This window comes from Myxocyprinus asiaticus, chromosome 3 (genome assembly GCF_019703515.2).
Source record: "Myxocyprinus asiaticus isolate MX2 ecotype Aquarium Trade chromosome 3, UBuf_Myxa_2, whole genome shotgun sequence".
Classification (NCBI taxonomy): Eukaryota; Metazoa; Chordata; class Actinopteri; order Cypriniformes; family Catostomidae; genus Myxocyprinus; species Myxocyprinus asiaticus.
In genome coordinates, this window is record NC_059346.1 from 32,494,740 (window position 1) to 32,514,660 (window position 19,921).

A 19,921-nucleotide genomic window follows, 5' to 3' on the forward strand; every position below is an offset into this window, starting at 1 on the left:
CCTCGCAAAAACGTTTTCTCATTCATGCCTCTGTCATTCCTCTCGCCCTCTTTCCTCTGTTCTGGGCGGAGTGGAAAAGAAGGCATGTGAAAAATTTTCTTGCTTTGTACTGACCGCTTCTTTTCCCTCTCCCAAATAAGGTCGTACATTGCAAAACAGGAAAATGAGAGAGGAAAGGAGGGGCAGAAATTGGAAGGGGGGGGACCTTTTATGGATGTTGTTACCTCCTATTTTTTGCTTGTCTTGCTCTCTCCTTCACTCCCTCTTTCTCATTCTCTTTTGCTTTCTCACTCTGTGCAATTGGTGAAGTCATTTCCTTGAAGGTGGCACTCCCTGAACTTGGACCCTGAACTCTGTCATAAAGGGGAAGATATTCTCTTTCTCACTTACACACACAGCTGTGTGCACCACAGAATACACACTTCCACACCAAACCTACTGAGCAAGATTTTTTTCACATAAACTGGTAAGTACATATAAAATTACTTATGTATTGTTCAGTTAAGATGGTTTTGTAAAGAACAAATATGCAAAATGTACAAATACAAAGAGAGAAAGAAAGAAAGAAAGAATGAAAGCCTTAGTGAGAGACAGAGAAAGAGATGTGTTTGGAGTGGTACATATTGACTCTGGCAGAGAATGAGGGTTAAACTTCACTCCCTTGAAATCTCATGGTTTTAGTTTAATCAGACTGTTGTATGTTATGTCATGCCTCTGCCTGTTCCACATGTTCTGAAAGTTAAGGACTGTGTGTGTTGCATGATTTTGATCTTCTCCTCCCTGCTTTCTCTCTCTCTCTCTCTCTCTCTCTCTCTGTCTCTCTCTCTCTCTCTCACACACACACACACACACACACACACACACACACACACACACACACGCACACACATACACACACATGTTGGTGCAGCTATCATTATGAGGACTCTCCATTGACATAATGATTTTTATACTGTATGAACTATAGATTATATCCCCTAACCCTACCCCTAAACTAACCCTCACAAAAAACTTTCTGCATTTTTACATTTTCAAAAAAACATTGTTTAGTATGTTTTTTTAAGTGATTTCAATTATGGGGACACTAGAAATGTCCTCATAAACAAATTTACAGCATAATACCCTTGTAATAACCAGTCTGTAACCTAAAAATTTTCCTCGTAAACCACCCAAACCTGCCCACACATACACACACACACACACACACACACATCTCTTTCTTGCTTTTGTCTAACTTTTACCATATCTACACACATATCTACACACGCTCAGACACTAATACTCAGAGCTGAAGAGGGAGTCTTGGTGTTACACGATACCAAGCCTGAAGCCACATAACTATACTGACCAGATTCCTGCTTGTGGAAAACGGGACAGCCCCCTCCCAGCAAAAATGAAATTGACAAATCTTTACCTTGGCGCAGATGCGAAATAGAGGGTGCATCCGCATCTGTCACCTTTTATTTTTCGCTGGCAGCTATTTTTCTCATTGTGCGCTTGTCTTTCAAGAGTTTATCGTAAAAAGCAGAGCAGTCCAGTCCAAAATTAAGACGTACGAAAAGCATTGCCTACATGACTGTTACACTGAGTCAAGATTTATGCTGCATTTATTAATGAGAACACATGCTCCAGATGCAGATGTCCCAGGCAGGCATAAAACAAACTCCACGACCTTGGCTAAGACTCCAAAGATGATGGTCTTGCTCTCCAGCTCAAGAAAAACATCTGTTTATCTCTCAGACATGGCCGTCTTGTTCATGTTCCACTCAGAGATGCGACGAGTGACAATATATTTTGTGCAAGCCCACTCATCAAAGAGCGTGGTTTCGTCAATCAAACTGAGAGTGGGGATTCTGGAGTAGAAGTGTTCGAGGCTGCTCTGAATGTCTTTCCACTCTGGGATGTCTCTCAGTAGGACCCACTCAAGTTTTTCTGTGTTATCCAATGAGCACCTCCGATTTTGGAGGTAATCCACCAATGCTGAATAAAAGTTTCTCACTGCACAAAAGAAATCATCCGCTCGCATGTCACCAGCTTAAACCAGGGCATCCAACTGTTTTTTAATGTCAGAGGGTATGAATGATTCCTCCAGCCTGGCCTGCAAGACTTTTCTCAGGTCATGAATGTGCAAAGATATGGCCGTGCACAACAGAATGATAAGCAAAAAGTCCTTCACTTGCATGCACCTTGTCAGATTCAGAACTTTGCTTCACAAAAAAAAATCGCTAACACTTAGTGTGGCACACTTACTTTTTGCAGCATCCACATGCTTTTTTATATGAACATGCTGCGTGATGTCGGTGCGGCCTCCATGGGCGATGGAAAAGCGAGCTCCACAAATCTCACACCTCACTTTACTAGACTCTGTCTGTGACTCCTTTTTTAGAAATTTTAACTCTTTTTGAAGATCCTCATTAAATGTACATGCACGCTTCCTTGACATTTTTCCAGCTGCAGTTTCGTCTGTGTGCTCTTTCATACTGACTTTTCAATCAGTTCACTAACTGGATGTCTATTGATAGGGGATTGTGATTGGATAGTTTAATCCAATCATGTAATTCAAATAACACTGTGTGATTTTATTGGTTTTAAAAGCCGTATCCTGGGCTATCTTTGATTATAATACTCATGTGACTGAGAAAGCCGCATAGGTGATAGAGAAATTTTAGGAGAGGGGAAATATGATTTTTTTCAGAATAAGTCGGGACACCAGAAAAAGTGCTTGATTACAGGACTGTCCCGGGAAAAACAGGACGTCTGGCCACCCTACACATAACGGATAACATTAACACTCTCTTATGTAATTCGAGATAGGATGACATGTATGAGAAAGAGCAGTTTTATAACTCAGAGAATGCAGGTGTGTTTACATCTGTGTGTGTATTTGTACATGACCTAACGGATGGAGCTCTCTCGCTTACAAACACAGGAAATGCTCAGCGGATGTGAGCTAAATGGACAGTGATATGCACAGTTATAGTACATATCATCAAAGCACACACAGACAAAAAACATGTTTTGTTTTTCTGTCATGGTGGGGACTTTCCATTGACCTCTATTGTTTAATACTGAGCTAATTATATATCCTATCCCCTAAAAGAAACCTTGCATTTTTAGATTTTCATTAAGACATTATTTAGAGGGTCACTCAGTAATTTTTTTCCTCATTAAAAAGGTTTATACTTCTAACAAAATGAATAGTAATTTTGACACATATGTCTAAAATCATGAGCACTCACATGAGATGAAGACTCCAGTCATATCAGTAACTTTGCAAAAGCTTTTTAAATCTACATGGGGAGGGTCCCCTCATGGGGGCAGCCATGTTAGGATCACATGACCAGCCAAATATTACTTGCTTAATCTCAGTAACCACCCTGTTATTGGACACTTACAATCACTGATTACATTAACCATGGCTAACTGTGAATAAGGAATTTCTACAATTGTACTATTGTATTTGAATGATGCTGCATCCAGGCCACTAGGTGTCAGTGTAAGTCCAAGACAATATATTAAAAAAATTACTGAGTGCACCTTTTATGTTTATTTAGCCCTTTTCCTCACGGGAATGTTGGCTGGTCTCCAAAATGTAGGCCTAGGTGATTTCAGATTTTACTATCCTTTACTATCTATATTGTCTCCATAATGTATGCAAAACCTGACCCACCCCTCATCCTCTACAAACACTGGGCAGGGCAGGTGGTTACTTGTTATCTTGGATATAACACCCAGAGCAGTGATATTATTCCATGCAGCTCAGTTTATTCATTTTCAAGGACTAATTCCACTTGTGTGTGTATTTATGTGTATGTGTGTCTGTGAATGAAAGGTTTGTGAATGTTTGGTACTGTATCATAACATCATTTTAAAGGTTAGCTGAATAGGGCCAATGTTCACTTTGACTTCTAAATGCACAAAACTGGACCACATTGAAAAAAAAAAGAGTGTATTCTTTGTGTGTTTGGATATTGCACAAAATGAGTCAAAATGTAAAACAGCAGTCAGAAATCCTTAAGATTGTACAACTAACTGGCTAGTAAACAGTTTTCTTTGGGTAAGAGTCCAGACAGTGTACTATTTTTTGTGTTTTACTGGTTGTTGGACATTGACAAATCTATATCTGAGTTAACCTGTAAGTGCCATAGACGTTTTCATTTGTTTTAGCCTCTTGTTCAAGCTTGTCTCACACACACACTTTCTCTCTTTTAAATAAGGACATAATAAGAACATGTTGACACAAAAGGAGGTTTCAGCATTTTAGACACACACACACACACAGACACACACACACACAGACACACACACACACACAAGTAGGTTTCAGCATTTTAGAGAAACACACACACACACACAAATACATCTGTCTCTGCTTGTTAAGAGTAGCTGTAGCTACATGCTCTGTTTAGGAAAGAGAAGGACACACTTCAGTTGATTCAGGTTGCAACCATTGTCCGTTCAATATTTGCATCGCAGTTTGTCATAAGACTTGAGTGATTTGCAAAACATTCGTCACAGTTAGATATCCCTTGCTTAGCTAAAACTTGTACCTAGACAGATTCAGGCTTTTCAACATTCAAGCCAAACGTGCCCAAACAGCCCATGCTAAAAAGCAAGGCAGCTCAAAAAAAGATTGTCAAAAGATATGCTTCTGCAAAATAAATATATAAATACACAGTTAAAACCAGCCAAAGCCCAACTCCCAACCATAACAGCTTTTGCAGCAGGGATGTTGTACAGATTGGTTCTAAATGAACTTTCTTCTGTTCTGCTTGTATGTTTGCTCAGTCATAATGGCAAATAAAGGTCCATCTTATGGTCTGAGCCGTGAGGTGCAGAGTAAGATTGACAAGAAGTACGATCCTGAGCTCGAGGAGCGGCTGGTGGAGTGGATCATTGCTCAGTGTGGGGATTCTGTAGGAAGACCTCAACCTGGAAAACAAGGCTTCCAGCAGTGGCTTAAGGATGGATGTGTAAGTCAAAGTTTCCATGATAAAAATACAAAAATACAAAAATACAAAATTAAATGAAGAGGCATTATATATTACATATGGAGCTAATTCAGCTAATCTCCCTTTCTCTCCTTGTAGATTTTATGTGAGCTGATTAACAGTCTCTATAAGGATTCAAAGCCAGTGAAAAAGATTGCAAGTTCTGGAATGGCTTTTAAACAGATGGAGCAGATCTCACAGTTTCTTGGGGCAGCCGAACGCTACGGAGTCACCAAGTCCGACATGTTCCAAACAGTGGACCTCTGGGAGGGTGAGTGCCTATTTTCCCTATCGTCATCCTTCATACGGCATGTTGAAACAGTGTAATTGTAACACCTTCATATTTCTGATGATGATGAACTTGACATGTCTTTTGCCTTGTTCCCACTGTGTACAATATATTCTATTAAGTACAGAGCCACTTGAACAGGAAAAAAAAAAAAACATTCAAAATAGAAAAGATGATTTACATTTTTTATCATTTTGTCATTGTCAGTCATTATTTTTGAGTGAACGTTCCTTTAATGAGTGACAGTGGCCGGGTACATAGCTCCCATTTATAAAACAGATCAACGCATTGAGCAGTAGCAGCTCGTGACCACAGATTTAGGTGGGGCAGATCTTGCTTTTTTTTTTTTTTTTTTTTTTTTTTTACATTATTCTACTTGTTCAAATCATTATTCAAACACAAACGAGCTGACACAATATGTGGTGTCTTTGCATTATTCCACCACACGGCTGCACTCTTAGAACATAATTTTGATTGTAATATTCTAAATAAGAATGCTTAATGTTGTAGATCATAATCTAAATCAAATGTTATTTTTTTATGTTAATTGTTATTGAAGATCCCAAGGGAGGAGACAGCGAGAAACAGAATTATCTACACGCCATTTACACGTTTTCACAGTACTAAAAAAACTAAATGCTTTATAATGATAATAATGTTTTAAATCACAGTTTGTTTAAAACAGAATGTTTCAAGAGCCAAGGCTTTTTGACATAAAATTTTGACATACAAAACATCTTCTACCCTTATTTTGTGATTGCCAAACAATTTTTTATGTCTGACTTGTCAGTACCAAGTTTGGCCAATTTGTCTTGAATTTGCAATGGAAACGACACACTGTTACACACACGTTCATCGATAGTACTCACCATGTTCGCAATCTGTCACATTTCAGGCGTGCACTAATACTAAAGTTACCTTTGGTTTGGCACTACGTATGTGCATATTAATTTATGTCCTAATAGGTCTCAATGAGGGCTCATTGCAGTACTATATTTGAACACAGATTTCCATTGGAAAAACTTGGGACGTTGTGAAGTTCGGTAGGGCAGAAGACTCTCTGCCTTATATGCTTGATTATCTATATCAAACACTGTGTAACGGAGCTTTAAGATACTTTACGACTTAGAAATAGGATCAAAACTTATACTAGGCCTACTTTTAAATACATATGTCAGCATTTTGAACATATTTACAGGTAAACAAATTACATTATTGATAGTTTATAGTATTGATCTATGTTTTCAAGTGGATTAATATTTAGGTGGGGCTCTGCCCTACCTGCCCATATAGACAAGCCATGCCTGGCATTGAACCAACTGACCTACCAAAGAAAAACTGAACAGTTATATTTAAGATTAAGACTGATGTTTAGTTTAAATTGTGACACTTTAATTATGATATTAGGTAAGCACATTAAAACATCTATGTGTTTGTGTTCAGGTAAGGACCTTGCAGCTGTGCAAATGACCCTGATGTGTTTAGGGAGTCTGGCTGTTACTAAGAGTGATGGTTGTTACCGTGGTGACCCCAGTTGGTTCCACAAGTGAGTATTGTAATTTTCCCTTCCTGTACTCAAAATGAACTGACTGGCTAGCCAGCCACCATAGCAACCAGATAACAAAACAAGCCACTGTATTGGCAGATTTGAAGTTTTTCTTTATCGTCATAGCAACATGAATACCAATACTTATTGCTCAAAAATTGTATAATGTGTACAGCATGGGACCAGCAAATTCAGATATGTGTGTTTGTGTTACTGTTGTAATCTTATGCAGTTATGAAAATGTACACCAAATGAGAGAAACAGCTATAAACAAATTATGTTTCATGAGGACCTAAAGGTTAAAGTAGTTTTAAATTGAAAAACATGTGTTTGGGTGTGTGTGTACACTGCGTGCATATTGGATTAATATATTCTCAATTTTTACATCAGGAAATCGCAAGAGAATAAGAGGGAGTTCTCTGATGAACAGCTGAAAGAGGGTCAAAGTGTAATTGGCCTTCAAATGGGCACAAACAAAGGGGCATCGCAGGCAGGCATGACTGGTTACGGTCGACCTCGGCAGATCTTAAACAACCAATAAAGGCCTGATGACCTGTGATCTGTCTTTATTGGCCCATCACCATGCTGGACCAGGCACATAGTCTGACTTAAACCTTCAGTAAAGCCCAGCTAGACAATAACAGTGAACAGAACACACAGCTATGATCAAAGTTTATAGTAATTAAAAAATAATTTATGCATCGCATGAAAAATGCAGTGTGATTTCTACCTGAAAAATTGCTCCAGGAACAATCCTTCTCAATATATGAGCTGGCATTGTATTCTTCTACATTCCATTAGAATTTAATCTACTATAAGGACACATCTATGTATTCCATTATTCTATTACATACATTCCAAAGGAACGCATTCTGCTGCACTCCTTGGGAACAAAATGCCTGTAAGGTAAAAATGTAGCCCTGCACAGTCAGGTATTTGTCTTGTCTTATGTTTCTGTGGATTTAATTTGTATGCTTTTGTTCTGTTCTCATACCCTGATTTAAAATCTACATGGCTCTAGGGCCTTACTGCAAGAGCTCAATATGTTTATACATTGTACATGAGTAATTAATAATTGATTTTGCTAATAAAATTCAGTTTAAATTAGAAATGTAATTGTGTTCAGTTGTGTTCAAACCTTTACTAAACATTAGTTATACAAGCTGGGAGTTCCAGATGCCAGATAACCATTTCTCTATCTTCCTTTCTCCTTGTATTTCTCTCTTCCCATTCTTACCACCATAGTTCTTTCCCACTTTTTAGGTTATCTCTTAATCTCTTCTTCTTTTCTCATTCCATTGGTAAAAGTCATGTCTTAGATGTAAAGAAAATGAAATGCAAACAAGGAAAAGAGGGGCGTGAGAGAGAGAGACCGATCTTAAAGTGCTGATATGGAACAACTTTTAAACATGTGGAAAAGGGGAGGTGGAGTCTGAGCAGGGGTGTAGCAGTCATTTTAAAACTGGGGGGGGGGGGGGGGGCACAGCTGTCATTAGGTGGCTCGCACAGACCCAACACTTACAGTGCAGTATTAATATATTACAGTATATATTAATATATAAGTATGATATAAGTATTATTTTAATATATACATATTATTTACTTTTAATATTTGTAGAATTTTAAAGATTAAAGTATTGCAAAATAATTGCAAAATTAGCTGCAAAAATAAAGAGCATCTTGTGGAGCACTTGCTTCTGTTTCACACATGACAATAAAAGACTGAGCACAAGCTGGTCCTGAATAAATTATTTAATAAATTACAATAATGACAATTGTGCATGTGCACAATAAAAAATGTTACTCTGTGCTTGTGCATTGTGGGATTTAAATGCATTCAAGTGGCTCGAATGTTTTGACTAAGTTCACCAAAATTCATTCAGATCCATTTAATGATTCAGTGACCATTTCTAGTGATGCCAGAAGGTGGTGACAAATAAGGGTCTTGTGTGAAATGAGTTAGTCACTGAATCAACGATCAAAAGAATATTTTAATCCTTTAAAATTTGTATGTCTACAGACCTACAAAGAGACTTTAGTAGAGGTTTTAAGCATAAGCATAAGAACAAAGAAAATCTATCATTTCCCTATAGTTTGTGAGCTGCTGAGCATGACTTTTATCAAAACACAACAATAATAGTCTTATAATAATTATGAGTTTCAATAAAGTTTTTTTTTTTCTGCAGTGCATTTCACATAATGCTGCCAATAAAGAATGATATGCCAATAAATAACTCACATTTGTGTGTTCCTCATCTCTAGATTATTCATTTAGATCAACATCAGGGCCTGGGTAGCTCAGTGAGTATTGATGCTGACTACTACCCTTGGAGTCGTGAGTTCAAATCCAGGGCGTGCTGAGTGACTCCAGCCAGGTCTCCTATGGAACCAAATTGGACCGGTTGCTAGGGAGGGTCAAGTCACATGGGGCGACCTCCTCATGGTCACTATAATGTGTGGCTCTCAGTGGGGCGCGTGGTGAGTTGTGCATGGATGCCACAGAGAATAGCGTGGGCCTCCACATATGCTATGTCTCCGCGTTAATGTGCTCAACAAGCCACGTGATAAGATGTGTGGATTGACAGTCTCAGACGAGGAGGCAACTGAGATTTGTCCTCTGCCACCATGAGAACTTAGAGCACATTGGGAGTTGGGCATTTCAAATTGGGAGCAAAGGGGAGGAAATCTTTTTTTTAGATCAACATCAATGTAGATAAAAAACATGGATAAATGAGCATTGGTGAAAGCAACTTTGTAGAAATGAACAGAGCCGTGTTGATTAGACTGTCTGACTGATGGCCTATTATGTAAGGGTTGTTTCGGCTCATGAAACTCACCTGTGATTGGCTGGATGGTCAGTCAATCAGCCCAAAGTAACAAAACGCAAAAGAATACTGTATACAAATCCACCATTTGGACTCGGTATGGGTTTAGCTTGGAAAAGTGTGTGCGTGTGTGTGTGTGTGTGTGTGTGTGTGTTTAAACTCAATTTAATCGTAGAAAACATTCAGGTCAGTTAAGATCACTACTTTATTTTAAGAATGTGAAATGTCAGAATAATAAGTAGAGAGAATGATTTATTTCAGCTTTTGTTTCTTTCATCACATTCCCAGTGGGTCAGAAGTTTACAAACACTTTGTTAGTATTTGGTATCATTGCCTTTAAATTGTGTAACTCGGGTCAAATGTTTTGGGTAGCCTTCCACAAACTTATCACAATAAGTTGCTGGAAATTTGGCCCATTCCTCCAGACAGAACTGGTGTAAATGAGTTGGGTTTGTAGGCCTCCTTGCTCGCACACGTTTTTTCAGTTCTGCCCACAAATTTTCTATCGGATTGAGGTCAGGGCTTTGTCATGGCCACTCCAATACCTTGACTTTGTTGTCCTTAAGCCATTTTGCCGCAACTTTGGAGGTATGCTTGGGGTCATTGTCCATTTGGAAGACCCATTTGCGACCGAGCTTTAACTTCCTGGCTGATGTCTTGAGATTTTGCTTCAATATATCCACGTCATTTTCCTTCCTCATGATATCATCTATTTTGTGAAGTGTATCAGTCCCTCCTGCAGCAAAGCACCCCCACAACATGATGCTGCCACCCCATGCTTCACGGTTGGGATCGTGTTCTTCATTTGCAAGACTCACCCTTTTTCCTCGAAACATAACAATGGTCATTATGGCCAAACACTTCAATATTTGTTTCATCAGACCAGAGGACATTTAAGATCTCTGTCCCCATGTGCACTTGCAAACTGTAGTCTGACTTTTTATGGCGGTTTTGGAGCTGTGGCTTCTTCCTTGCAGAGTAGCCTTTCAGGTTATGTTGATATAGGACTCGTTTTACTGTGGATATATATACTTGTCTACCTGTTTCTTCCAGCATTTTCACAAGGTCCTTTGCTGTTGTTCTGGGATTGATTTGCTCTTTTTGTACCAAACTATGCGATATGATGGCTGTGTGGTCCCATGGTGTTTATACTTGCATACTATTGTTTGTACAGATGAATGGATGAAACAGACTTGTGGAGGTCCACAATTTTTTGTGAGATCTTGGCTGATTTCTTTTGATTTTCCCATGATGTCAAGCAAAGAGGCATTGAGTTTGAAGGTAGGCCTTAAAATACATCCACAGGTACACTCCAATTAGCCAATTAGCCTATCAGAAGCTAATTGGCTAACTGCCTAAAGGCATAACATAATTGTCTGAAATTTTCCAAGCTGTTTAAAGGCACAGTTAACTTAGTGTATGTAAATTTCTGACCCACTGGAATTGTGATATAGTCCATTAAAAGGGAAACAATCTGTCTGTAAACAATTGTTGGAAAAATTACTCATGTTATGCACAAAGTAGATGTCCTAAACGACTTCCCAAAATTATAGTTTGCTAATATGAAATCTGTGGAGTGGTTAAAAAATTCGTTTTAATGTCTTCAACCTAAGTGTATGTAAACTTCTGACTTCAACTGTACTTACAGTCATTTTGATCCTGAGGACTCTGATAGCAGGGCCGGATCTAGGGGGGGGGTGTTGATGTGGTGGGGTTGCCACCCAAAATTATCCCCATGTTTTATCTACTGTTTATTGAACAATAACAGTGAAGTTTGTCATAGATGCAAAGATTTAAACTTTTGACTTTTCAAATCAAATGTATTCTTTTTAATCTTCCCATGCCGTCAACATTTTTTTTAGAGCAACCTACGAAAATATCTAAAAAAAAAAAATGGCGCTCTTGCATGAGACACTGTAAAAACATCGAGACGTGGTGCAAAGTTCATCTAGCACAAGATTACATAGGAAAACAATTGAAAAACATGGTGAACAGACACAAAATGCGTTCAGTGTGAACAGCCCCTAAAGCCATGCTCTCATTACACGACTGTCAAACTAAATCTTAATCACTGTACTGCCCACATTACACAACAAAGTTTCTTGTCATCTGTCGTCTTCTTGTCATAGCAGCACACATACTACACAACAGAAGTACAAGATCTTTGGCCAAGAGGCATCCCCGATAATATCAAACATGCCTGAAAATATTGCAGCGTCTGTGACAGCTCAAGACTGGCTCAGATCACGTTGCTGAACTGCTCGTGCTTAACAAGCATCGCTGACCGAAGTTGAGCGGCCACCCTGGGTTTATATCTGAAAGTTGTTGAATTTTAGGGTGATGCAGGACAAGTGTTTAACATTTTCTAGTACAGAACAACATTACCCTCAGAAGCTCAGGGAATGTCACCACTATGTCTGCAAGCCTACCATAACTCCTCCCTCTATAACCAACCTCCCTTTGTCCTCCCTTCCTTCCCTCTCTTCATCCTGCCTTCGCTCTTTCCTGATCTGTCAGTTTTATACGTCTCTGGTGGCTCGATAACCAGAATTTTACATTTCGATGGCATTTCTGTAAAAAAACAACAACAAAAACAAAAGCTGCAGCAATAACAACAACAACTGCGAGAGCAAGCTACGCCCTGAGAAGATAAACATGAAAAAGAAAACATGATTAGCCTATTATTATTTGCTGTTTTAAAGCTTAATTAAACAGACCAAAAGTATTTGCATGCAGCTAACTGACTTGTTATTCTCATTGTGGAAATCAAGAATGTACTAAAGCGGTTCATGATGGTAGGGTGTGAAACAAGCATGAACATATGATCTGTCCCTTGCTGCCCTCTGGTGTCAAACTCAACCTGATGGCAACATGCTCCATACCACCTCTAAACTAGCAGATTTGACCTATTGATATTGGTTGGTTCCTGAAGCTTTCAGAATGGTTTGGGGGGGGGGGGCATGCTTAGATGTTGCAAGATAAACGTGGTTAAAAACTGCGGTAAGTCATTCAAAACAACACAATGGAAAAAAGTGAAATGATGCATGCACATTACTAAACGGACAGAATGATTGAGCAATATTCCGGCAATTAGCCTACTTTTTATTTTATAATAAACAATACAATTCCAGTGAATAATTGTTCTGGGAATTGAAAACTGATGTTGTCGTCAAACATGCATGAGTACACGTACACAGATCAACTCCAAACTCCTATCCCCCCACCCCTTATCATGTACCTTTATGTTTGTCTCTGCATTCCAAATGGGATAAATCACCCTCCGAAGGGCACTTTGAAGGGAAAACAACAATCATGATTGTCAAACTGTAAGATCGATTCTAACAGAATTTCCAATAAAAATGACTAAAAAAAGTGAATTCCTAATGAATTTTTTTTTTTTTTTTTTTAACACCACACCTTTTAGCACTCCAAAGCTCACTTCAGAACTGAACGCACCCCGTGTCTCACTCACAAGATACTGCCAAGTGGTATCCTGTGCATTTTAGTCAGCAAATTTCCTATGGCACAGCTTTGGCCCGTATAAACAGCTGAAATGTGGCCCAGCTCAGAAAGTGAATGACGGCCCAAATCTGGTACAGATATTGTTTTGCCAGATCTGATCCAAAACAGTGCCATAAATCCACCAAAAGAAAGCCAAATTAGTAAAGCCCATACATGGGCCTTAGATGTATTTCTTGTTTGGCTGAGTTCTGTTAAGGACTGACGGCCCCTATTTGGCTGATAGACTAAATGCCAGTATTTTCCCAGAATTTAACCAGAAGAACACCAAGCCTACTCAATCCTTTAATTTACTGCACAATAAATCAAACAAACCACAAAATTAAATCACAATCTTTTTTATTTGAAGTAAGAAATAACATGTTAAGCATTACAGAAGTGTGTTGATGCTGGTAGTAACACTGGAAGTGGTTAGAATTGTCTAATGCATGATGCGAGCATACTTAAAACCATTTTATTTTTCATTTAAGTTCAATGTTAAACATAACACATGAAGTGTATTAAAGTTGGTAGTCCTATTAGAAAAATCTCACCCATGAATGATATCTTTTTCACTCACAACCTGTTAGGAAGAAAATAGAATTAGATAGAAATAATAGAATTAGTCGTATATCAGACAATTTTTATAACTTGAAAAACACTACACACATCATCTACACCTAACTCTTTTGGTCCTAAGCTAAAAAAATATTAGATAAATGTTCTTTTCATTTTTTGAATATATATATATATATATATATAGTAATATTAATAGGATTTTAAAATGCCAAAACTACTTTTACTTAAAGCTACTTAAAATATGTCAGGATACGGCAGTGGTGAAGACTGAAAAGAGCGGGAAAAATGGCCACTGTCCTGTATTTAAGTTGCTGCTGCAGTGACAGTTTCACTCCTCCAAAAATAGGAATTAAAAGAAGATGGTACAACAATGAGACCGACCAATGGCATTGTTGAACAGGCTGAGGTGTGGACTCCCACACCTGCTTACATGTGTTTTTCCAAGTATAAACCAAATGTTAACCACAAGTTAATGTTTTCCATGGCTTGCCATAGCCAAGCCACATATGGCTCTCAGCTATGTTGTCATCTGGACCATATTCCTTAATGCCAGATGTGACCCAAGAGAAAACATGTGTTTAGCCATGCCAGATCTAGGCCATGTGTGACAGCTAACTTCTACATTTGGCACAAAGGTTCTTGCTATCTATGTGCTTCCAACCAGCTGTGATGAATGTATTCCACCAGTGTCCATTAACATGGAGGTTACAGAGATAAGCCAAGTTGCATTTGGCTGGTCATGTGATCTCAAGATGTCGGCGTTCGAACGATAAAACAGAGCATATCATAACAAGTAGGCCTACATGATTGCCAGGATGGGACTTTAATATTCTAGAGCCTTTAACAATAGTGTAGTCAAATTCAAAAAGCCAATATAACCAGAAGAAATGCCATGCAAGCGAGCGCTATGGACTAGTTTTCATTTTTAATATGTTTTCCTACCTTTAGCCTACTTGAACGCAAATTTCAAGCATCTCTCCTTGTGAATGGACATATATCTGATGACATCTTTGTGAATTTGTAGTAAAGTCACCCACCTGTTGTGAACTTGTGTGTTGCCGGCAAAAATTCCAGCCAATCAACATGTAGATTAGCTTCAGGAAAGCGCTGCTGATTGGCTTATTCATTGTGGCAAGCATGCAGACATGCACTCACTGAACACTTTATTAGGAACAGATGTACACCTGCTTATTCATGCAATTATCTAATCAGCTAATCGTGTGGTAGCAGTGTAATGTACAGGTGCATCTCAATAAATTAGAATGTCGTGGAAAAGTTCATTTATTTCAGTAATTCAACTCAAATTGTGAAACTCGTGTATTAAATAAATTCAATGCACACAGACTGAAGTTGTTTAAGTCTTTGGTTCTTTTAATTGTGATGATTTTGGCTCACATTTAACAAAAACCCACCAATTCACTATCTCAAAAAATTAGAATATGGTGACATGCCAATCAGCTAATCAACTCAAAACACCTGCAAAGGTTTCCTGAGCCTTCAAAATGGTCTCTCAGTTTGGTTCCCTAGGCTACACAATCATGGGGAAGACTGATGATCTGACAGTTCTCCAGAAGACAATCATTGGCACCCTTCACAAGGAGGGTAAGCCACAAACAGTCATTGCCAAAGAAGCTGGCTGTTCACAGAGTGCTGTATCCAAGCATGTTAACAGAAAGTTGAGTGGAAGGAAAAAGTGTGGAAGAAAAAGATGCACAACCAACCGAGAGAACCGCAGCCTTATGAGGATTGTCTCATAGTTTTGGGTGAACTTCACAAGGAATGGACTGAGGCTGGTGTCAAGGCATCAAGAGCCACCACACACAGACGTGTCAAGGGATTTGGCTACAGTTGTCGTATTCCTCTTGTTAAGCCACTCCTGAACCACTGACAACGTCAGAGGCGTCTTACCTGGGCTAAGGAGAAGAAGAACTGGACTGTTGCCCAGTGGTCCAAAGTCCTCTTTTCAGATGAGAGCAAGTTTTGTATTTTATTTGGAAACCAAGGTCCTAGAGTCTGGAGGAAGGGTGGAGAAGTTCATAGCCCAAGTTGCTTGAAGTCCAATGTTAAGTTTCCACAGTCTGTGATGATTTGGGGTGCAATGTCATCTGCTGGTGTTGGTCCATTGTGTTTTTTGAAAACCAAAGTCACTGCACCCATTTACCAAGAAATTTTGGAGCACTTCATGCTTCCTTCTGCTGACCAGCTTTTTAAAGATGCTGATTTCATTTTCCAGCAGGATTTGGCACCTGCCCACACTGCCAAAAGCACCAAAAGTTGGTTAAATAACCATGGTGTTGGTGTGCTTGACTGGCCAGCAAACTCACCAGACCTGAACCCCATAGAGAATCTATGGGGTATTGTCAAGAGGAAAATGAGAAACAGAAGAAACCAAAAAATGCAGATGAGCTGAAGGCCACTGTCAAAGAAACCTGGGCTTCCATACCACCTCAGCAGTGCCACAAACTGAACACCTCCATGCCACGCTGAATTGAGGCAGTAATTAAAGCAAAAGGAGCCCCTACCAAGTATTGAGTACATATACAGTAAATGAACATACTTTCCAGAAGGCCAACAATTCACTAAAAATGTTTTTTTTATTGGTCTTATGATGTATTCTAATTTTTTGAGATAGTGAATTGGTGGGTTTTTGTTAAATGTGAGCCAAAATCATCACAATTAAAAGAACCAAAGACTTAAACAACTTCAGTCTGTGTGCATTGAATTTATTTAATACACGAGTTTCACAATTTGAGTTGAATTACTGAAATAAATGAACTTTTCCACAACATTCTAATTTATTGAGATGCACCTGTATAAAATCAGCTGATATGTGTCAGGAGCTTCAGTTTATGTTCACATGAACCATCAGAATGGGGGGAAAAAAAATGTGATCTCAGTGAATTAGACCATGGCATGATTGTTGGTGCCAGACAGGCTGGTCTGAGTATTTCTGAAACTCTGAACTCATGGGATTTTCACACACAACAGTCTCTAGAGTTTACTCAGAATTGTGCCAAAAAAAAAAAAAAAAAAAGCACATCTAGTGAGCCACAGTTCTGCGAACGGAAACGCCTTATTGATGAGAGAGGTCTACGGAGAATGGCCAGTCTGGTTCGAGCTGACAGAAAGGCTATGGTAACTCAGATAACCACTCTGTACAATTATAGTGAGCAGAATAGCATCTCAGAATACACTACATGTCGAACCTTGAGGCGGATGGGCTACAAGAGCAGAAGACCATGACAGGCACTTTATTAAGACCATAGTGTTCCTAATAAAGTGCTCAGTGAGAGTATATTCATCCTAGAAATAATGGCATTATGGGGCAAAGCAACATTAAAGATGTTTTATTCTTTCTTTTGCTCATCAGATATGTATCATGATTATTTATTCGATGTACCCAATAGAGTTGCATTCACAGATGTGTTTTGCTGTCTTTGCGCATGTCGTGCTTTGCGATTGTACAGTATAAGATAATACTTTGTCCTTATGTATAAAACACAAATTTTCTCAATGTCATAATTATGAGCAATATGTTTGTGATATATTGTTTGCCAACCCTTTCCACTGTCACATTGTGAAGAGAAATTATGGCATTATGGGGCATTGCAGCATTATAGACATGTTTTAATTCTTTGGCAGAGGCTATTTGCACTAAGTGCAAATACTGTTAGATGCTATTTGTATCACTATTAAAATAACAACATACAGTATAGGGGCATCACTGCAGCGTGACCCTACACAAACCCCTACCCCTAAACCTAACCCTACAATATTAACCATGGTTTTACCACAGTAGCCATAGCATCACCATATTTTATAGTAAAATCATAGTAACCACAAAATTAAACATGGTTACAATATTAACACCATATTACCAGAGTAACACCATGGTTAATTGCATTAAAACTATGGCCAAGTAAAAAAAAAAAAAAAAAAAATAAAGCATAAAGTGACTCTACCTGAGGGTGGCCTGTCCAGCTGGGCTAAGCTGAATGATGACAAATTTGAACAAAAACGAGCTATTAATATTAGCAATAAATGTGAAAATGCATCCAACAACTGACTAGTCGATTAGTGGGGTCGACTACTAACAATAAATTTTTTTTAATGGTAGTGGTTTTAAAGGGAGACACAATTCTCAAATGAATTGAAGTTTCATTAATTCTCAAATTAAAGTACTTCTCAGTCTTGTCACTGGAGTTCTCTGTTATACTTTTGTCACAATGTTTGAGCCACTTTTCAGCGAACCCTGGCTTTTATGATGGAAAATGGAAACAAAACTGTGTACAGTTCACCAAATTCACTGACATGACATAACCTAGAGTGCAGTAACTGTTGGTGAATGGACTGATGATCTGTCTGCATGTGTGCCTATGGTGTTTAACAGATTTCCTATTAATTGTATTTATTGATAAACACGAACATACAGTGCATCCGGAAAGTATTCACAGCGCTTCACTTTTTCCACATTTTATGTTGCAGCCTTATTCCAAAATGGATTAAATTCCATATTATCCTCAAAATTCTACAAACAATACCCCATAATGACAACGTGAAAGTAGTTTGTTTGAAATCTTTGCAAATTTATTAAAAAAAAAAAAAAAAACCACACATGTACATACGTATTCACAGCCTTTGCTCAATACTTTGTTGAAGCACCTTTGGCACCAATTACAGCATCAAGTCTTTGAGTATGATGCTACAAGCTTGGCACACCTATTTTTGGGCAGTTTCTCCCATTCTTCTTTGCAGGACCTCTCAAGCTCCATCAGGTTGGATGGGGAGTGTCGGTGCACAGCCATTTTCAGATCTCTCCAGAGATGTTCAATCGGGTTCAAGTCTGGGCTCTGGCTGGGCCACTCAAGGACATTCACAGAGTTGTCCCGGAGCCACTCCTTTGTTATCTTGGCTGTGTGCTTAGAGTCGTTGTCCTGTTGGAAGATGAACCTTCGCCCCAGTCTGAGGTCCAGAGTGCTCTGGAGCAGGTTTTCATCAAGGATGTCTCTGTACATTGCTATATTCATCTTTCCCTCGATCCTGACTAGTCTCCCAGTTCCTGCCGCTGAAAAACCACCACCATGCTTCACTGTAGGGATGGTATTGGCCAGGTGATGAGTGGTGCCTGGTTTCCTCCAGAAATGACGCTTGCCATTCAGGCCAAAGAGACCAAAGAATTTTGTTTCTCATGGTCTGAGGTCCTTCAGGTGCCTTTTGGCAAACTCCAGGTGGGCTGTCATGTGCCTTTTACTGAGGAGTGGCTTCCGTCTGGCCACTCTACCATACAGGCCTGATTGGTGGAGTGCTGCAGAGATGGTTGTTCTTCTGGAAGGTTCTCCTCTCTCTCCACAGAGAAACGCTGGAGCTCTGTCAGAGTGACCATCGGGTTCTTGGTCACCTCCCTGACTAAGGCCCTTCTCCCCCGATCGCTCACTTTGGCCGGGTGGCCAGCTCTAGGAAGAGTCCAAACTTCTTCCGTTTACAGATGATGGAGGCCACTGTGCTCATTGGGACCTTCAATGCTGCAGAAGTGTTTCTGTACCCTTCCCCAGATCTGTGCCTCGATACAGTCCTGTCTCGGAGGTCTACAGACAATTCCTTGGACTTCATGGCTTGGTTTGTGCGCCGACATGCACTGTTAACAGTGGGACCTTATATAGACAGGTGTGTGCCTTTCCAAATCATGTCCAATCAACTGAATTTACCACAGGTGGACTCCAATCAAGTTGTAGTAACATCTCAAGGATGATCAGTGGAAACAGGATGCACCTGAGCTCAATTTTGAGTGTCACGGCAAAGGCTGTGAATACTTATGTACATGTGATTTTTTTTTCCTTTTTTATTTTTAATTAATTTGCAAAGACTTCAAACAAACTTCTTTCACATTGTCATTATGGGGTATTGTTTGTAGAATTTTGAGGAAAATAATGAATTTAATCCATTTTGGAATAAGGCTGTAACATAACAAAATGTGGAAAAAGTGAAGCGCTGTGAATACTTTCCGGATGCACTGTAATATAAACCAAAGATAAACTAGTAATGAAATGATATTTTCTACCTTTAATTCAGGACTTCCCCTTCTACAACCGGCATATTGGGTGTCCTTACTTCTCCCATTAATTTTAACACAAGTGCTCCGTCTCTGGCTAAATGGTCTCTGAACACATTCTTTAAATTGATTTATTCATTGTGT

General features: G+C 39.0%; 1 protein-coding gene across 1 annotated transcript; it reads left to right on the forward strand.

Annotated features, from left to right (window-relative positions):
• The first annotated feature begins 286 nt into the window (after positions 1 to 286).
• LOC127420497 (transgelin-like) lies at positions 287 to 7,937 on the forward strand. Its single transcript, XM_051662843.1, has 5 exons — positions 287 to 466; positions 4,789 to 4,973; positions 5,091 to 5,262; positions 6,724 to 6,826; positions 7,217 to 7,937. The coding sequence occupies exons 2-5, from the start codon at positions 4,794 to 4,796 to the stop codon at positions 7,365 to 7,367; spliced, it is 606 nt and encodes a 201-aa protein (XP_051518803.1). The 5' UTR covers positions 287 to 466; positions 4,789 to 4,793; the 3' UTR covers positions 7,368 to 7,937.
• Positions 7,938 to 19,921: the final 11,984 nt, after the last annotated feature.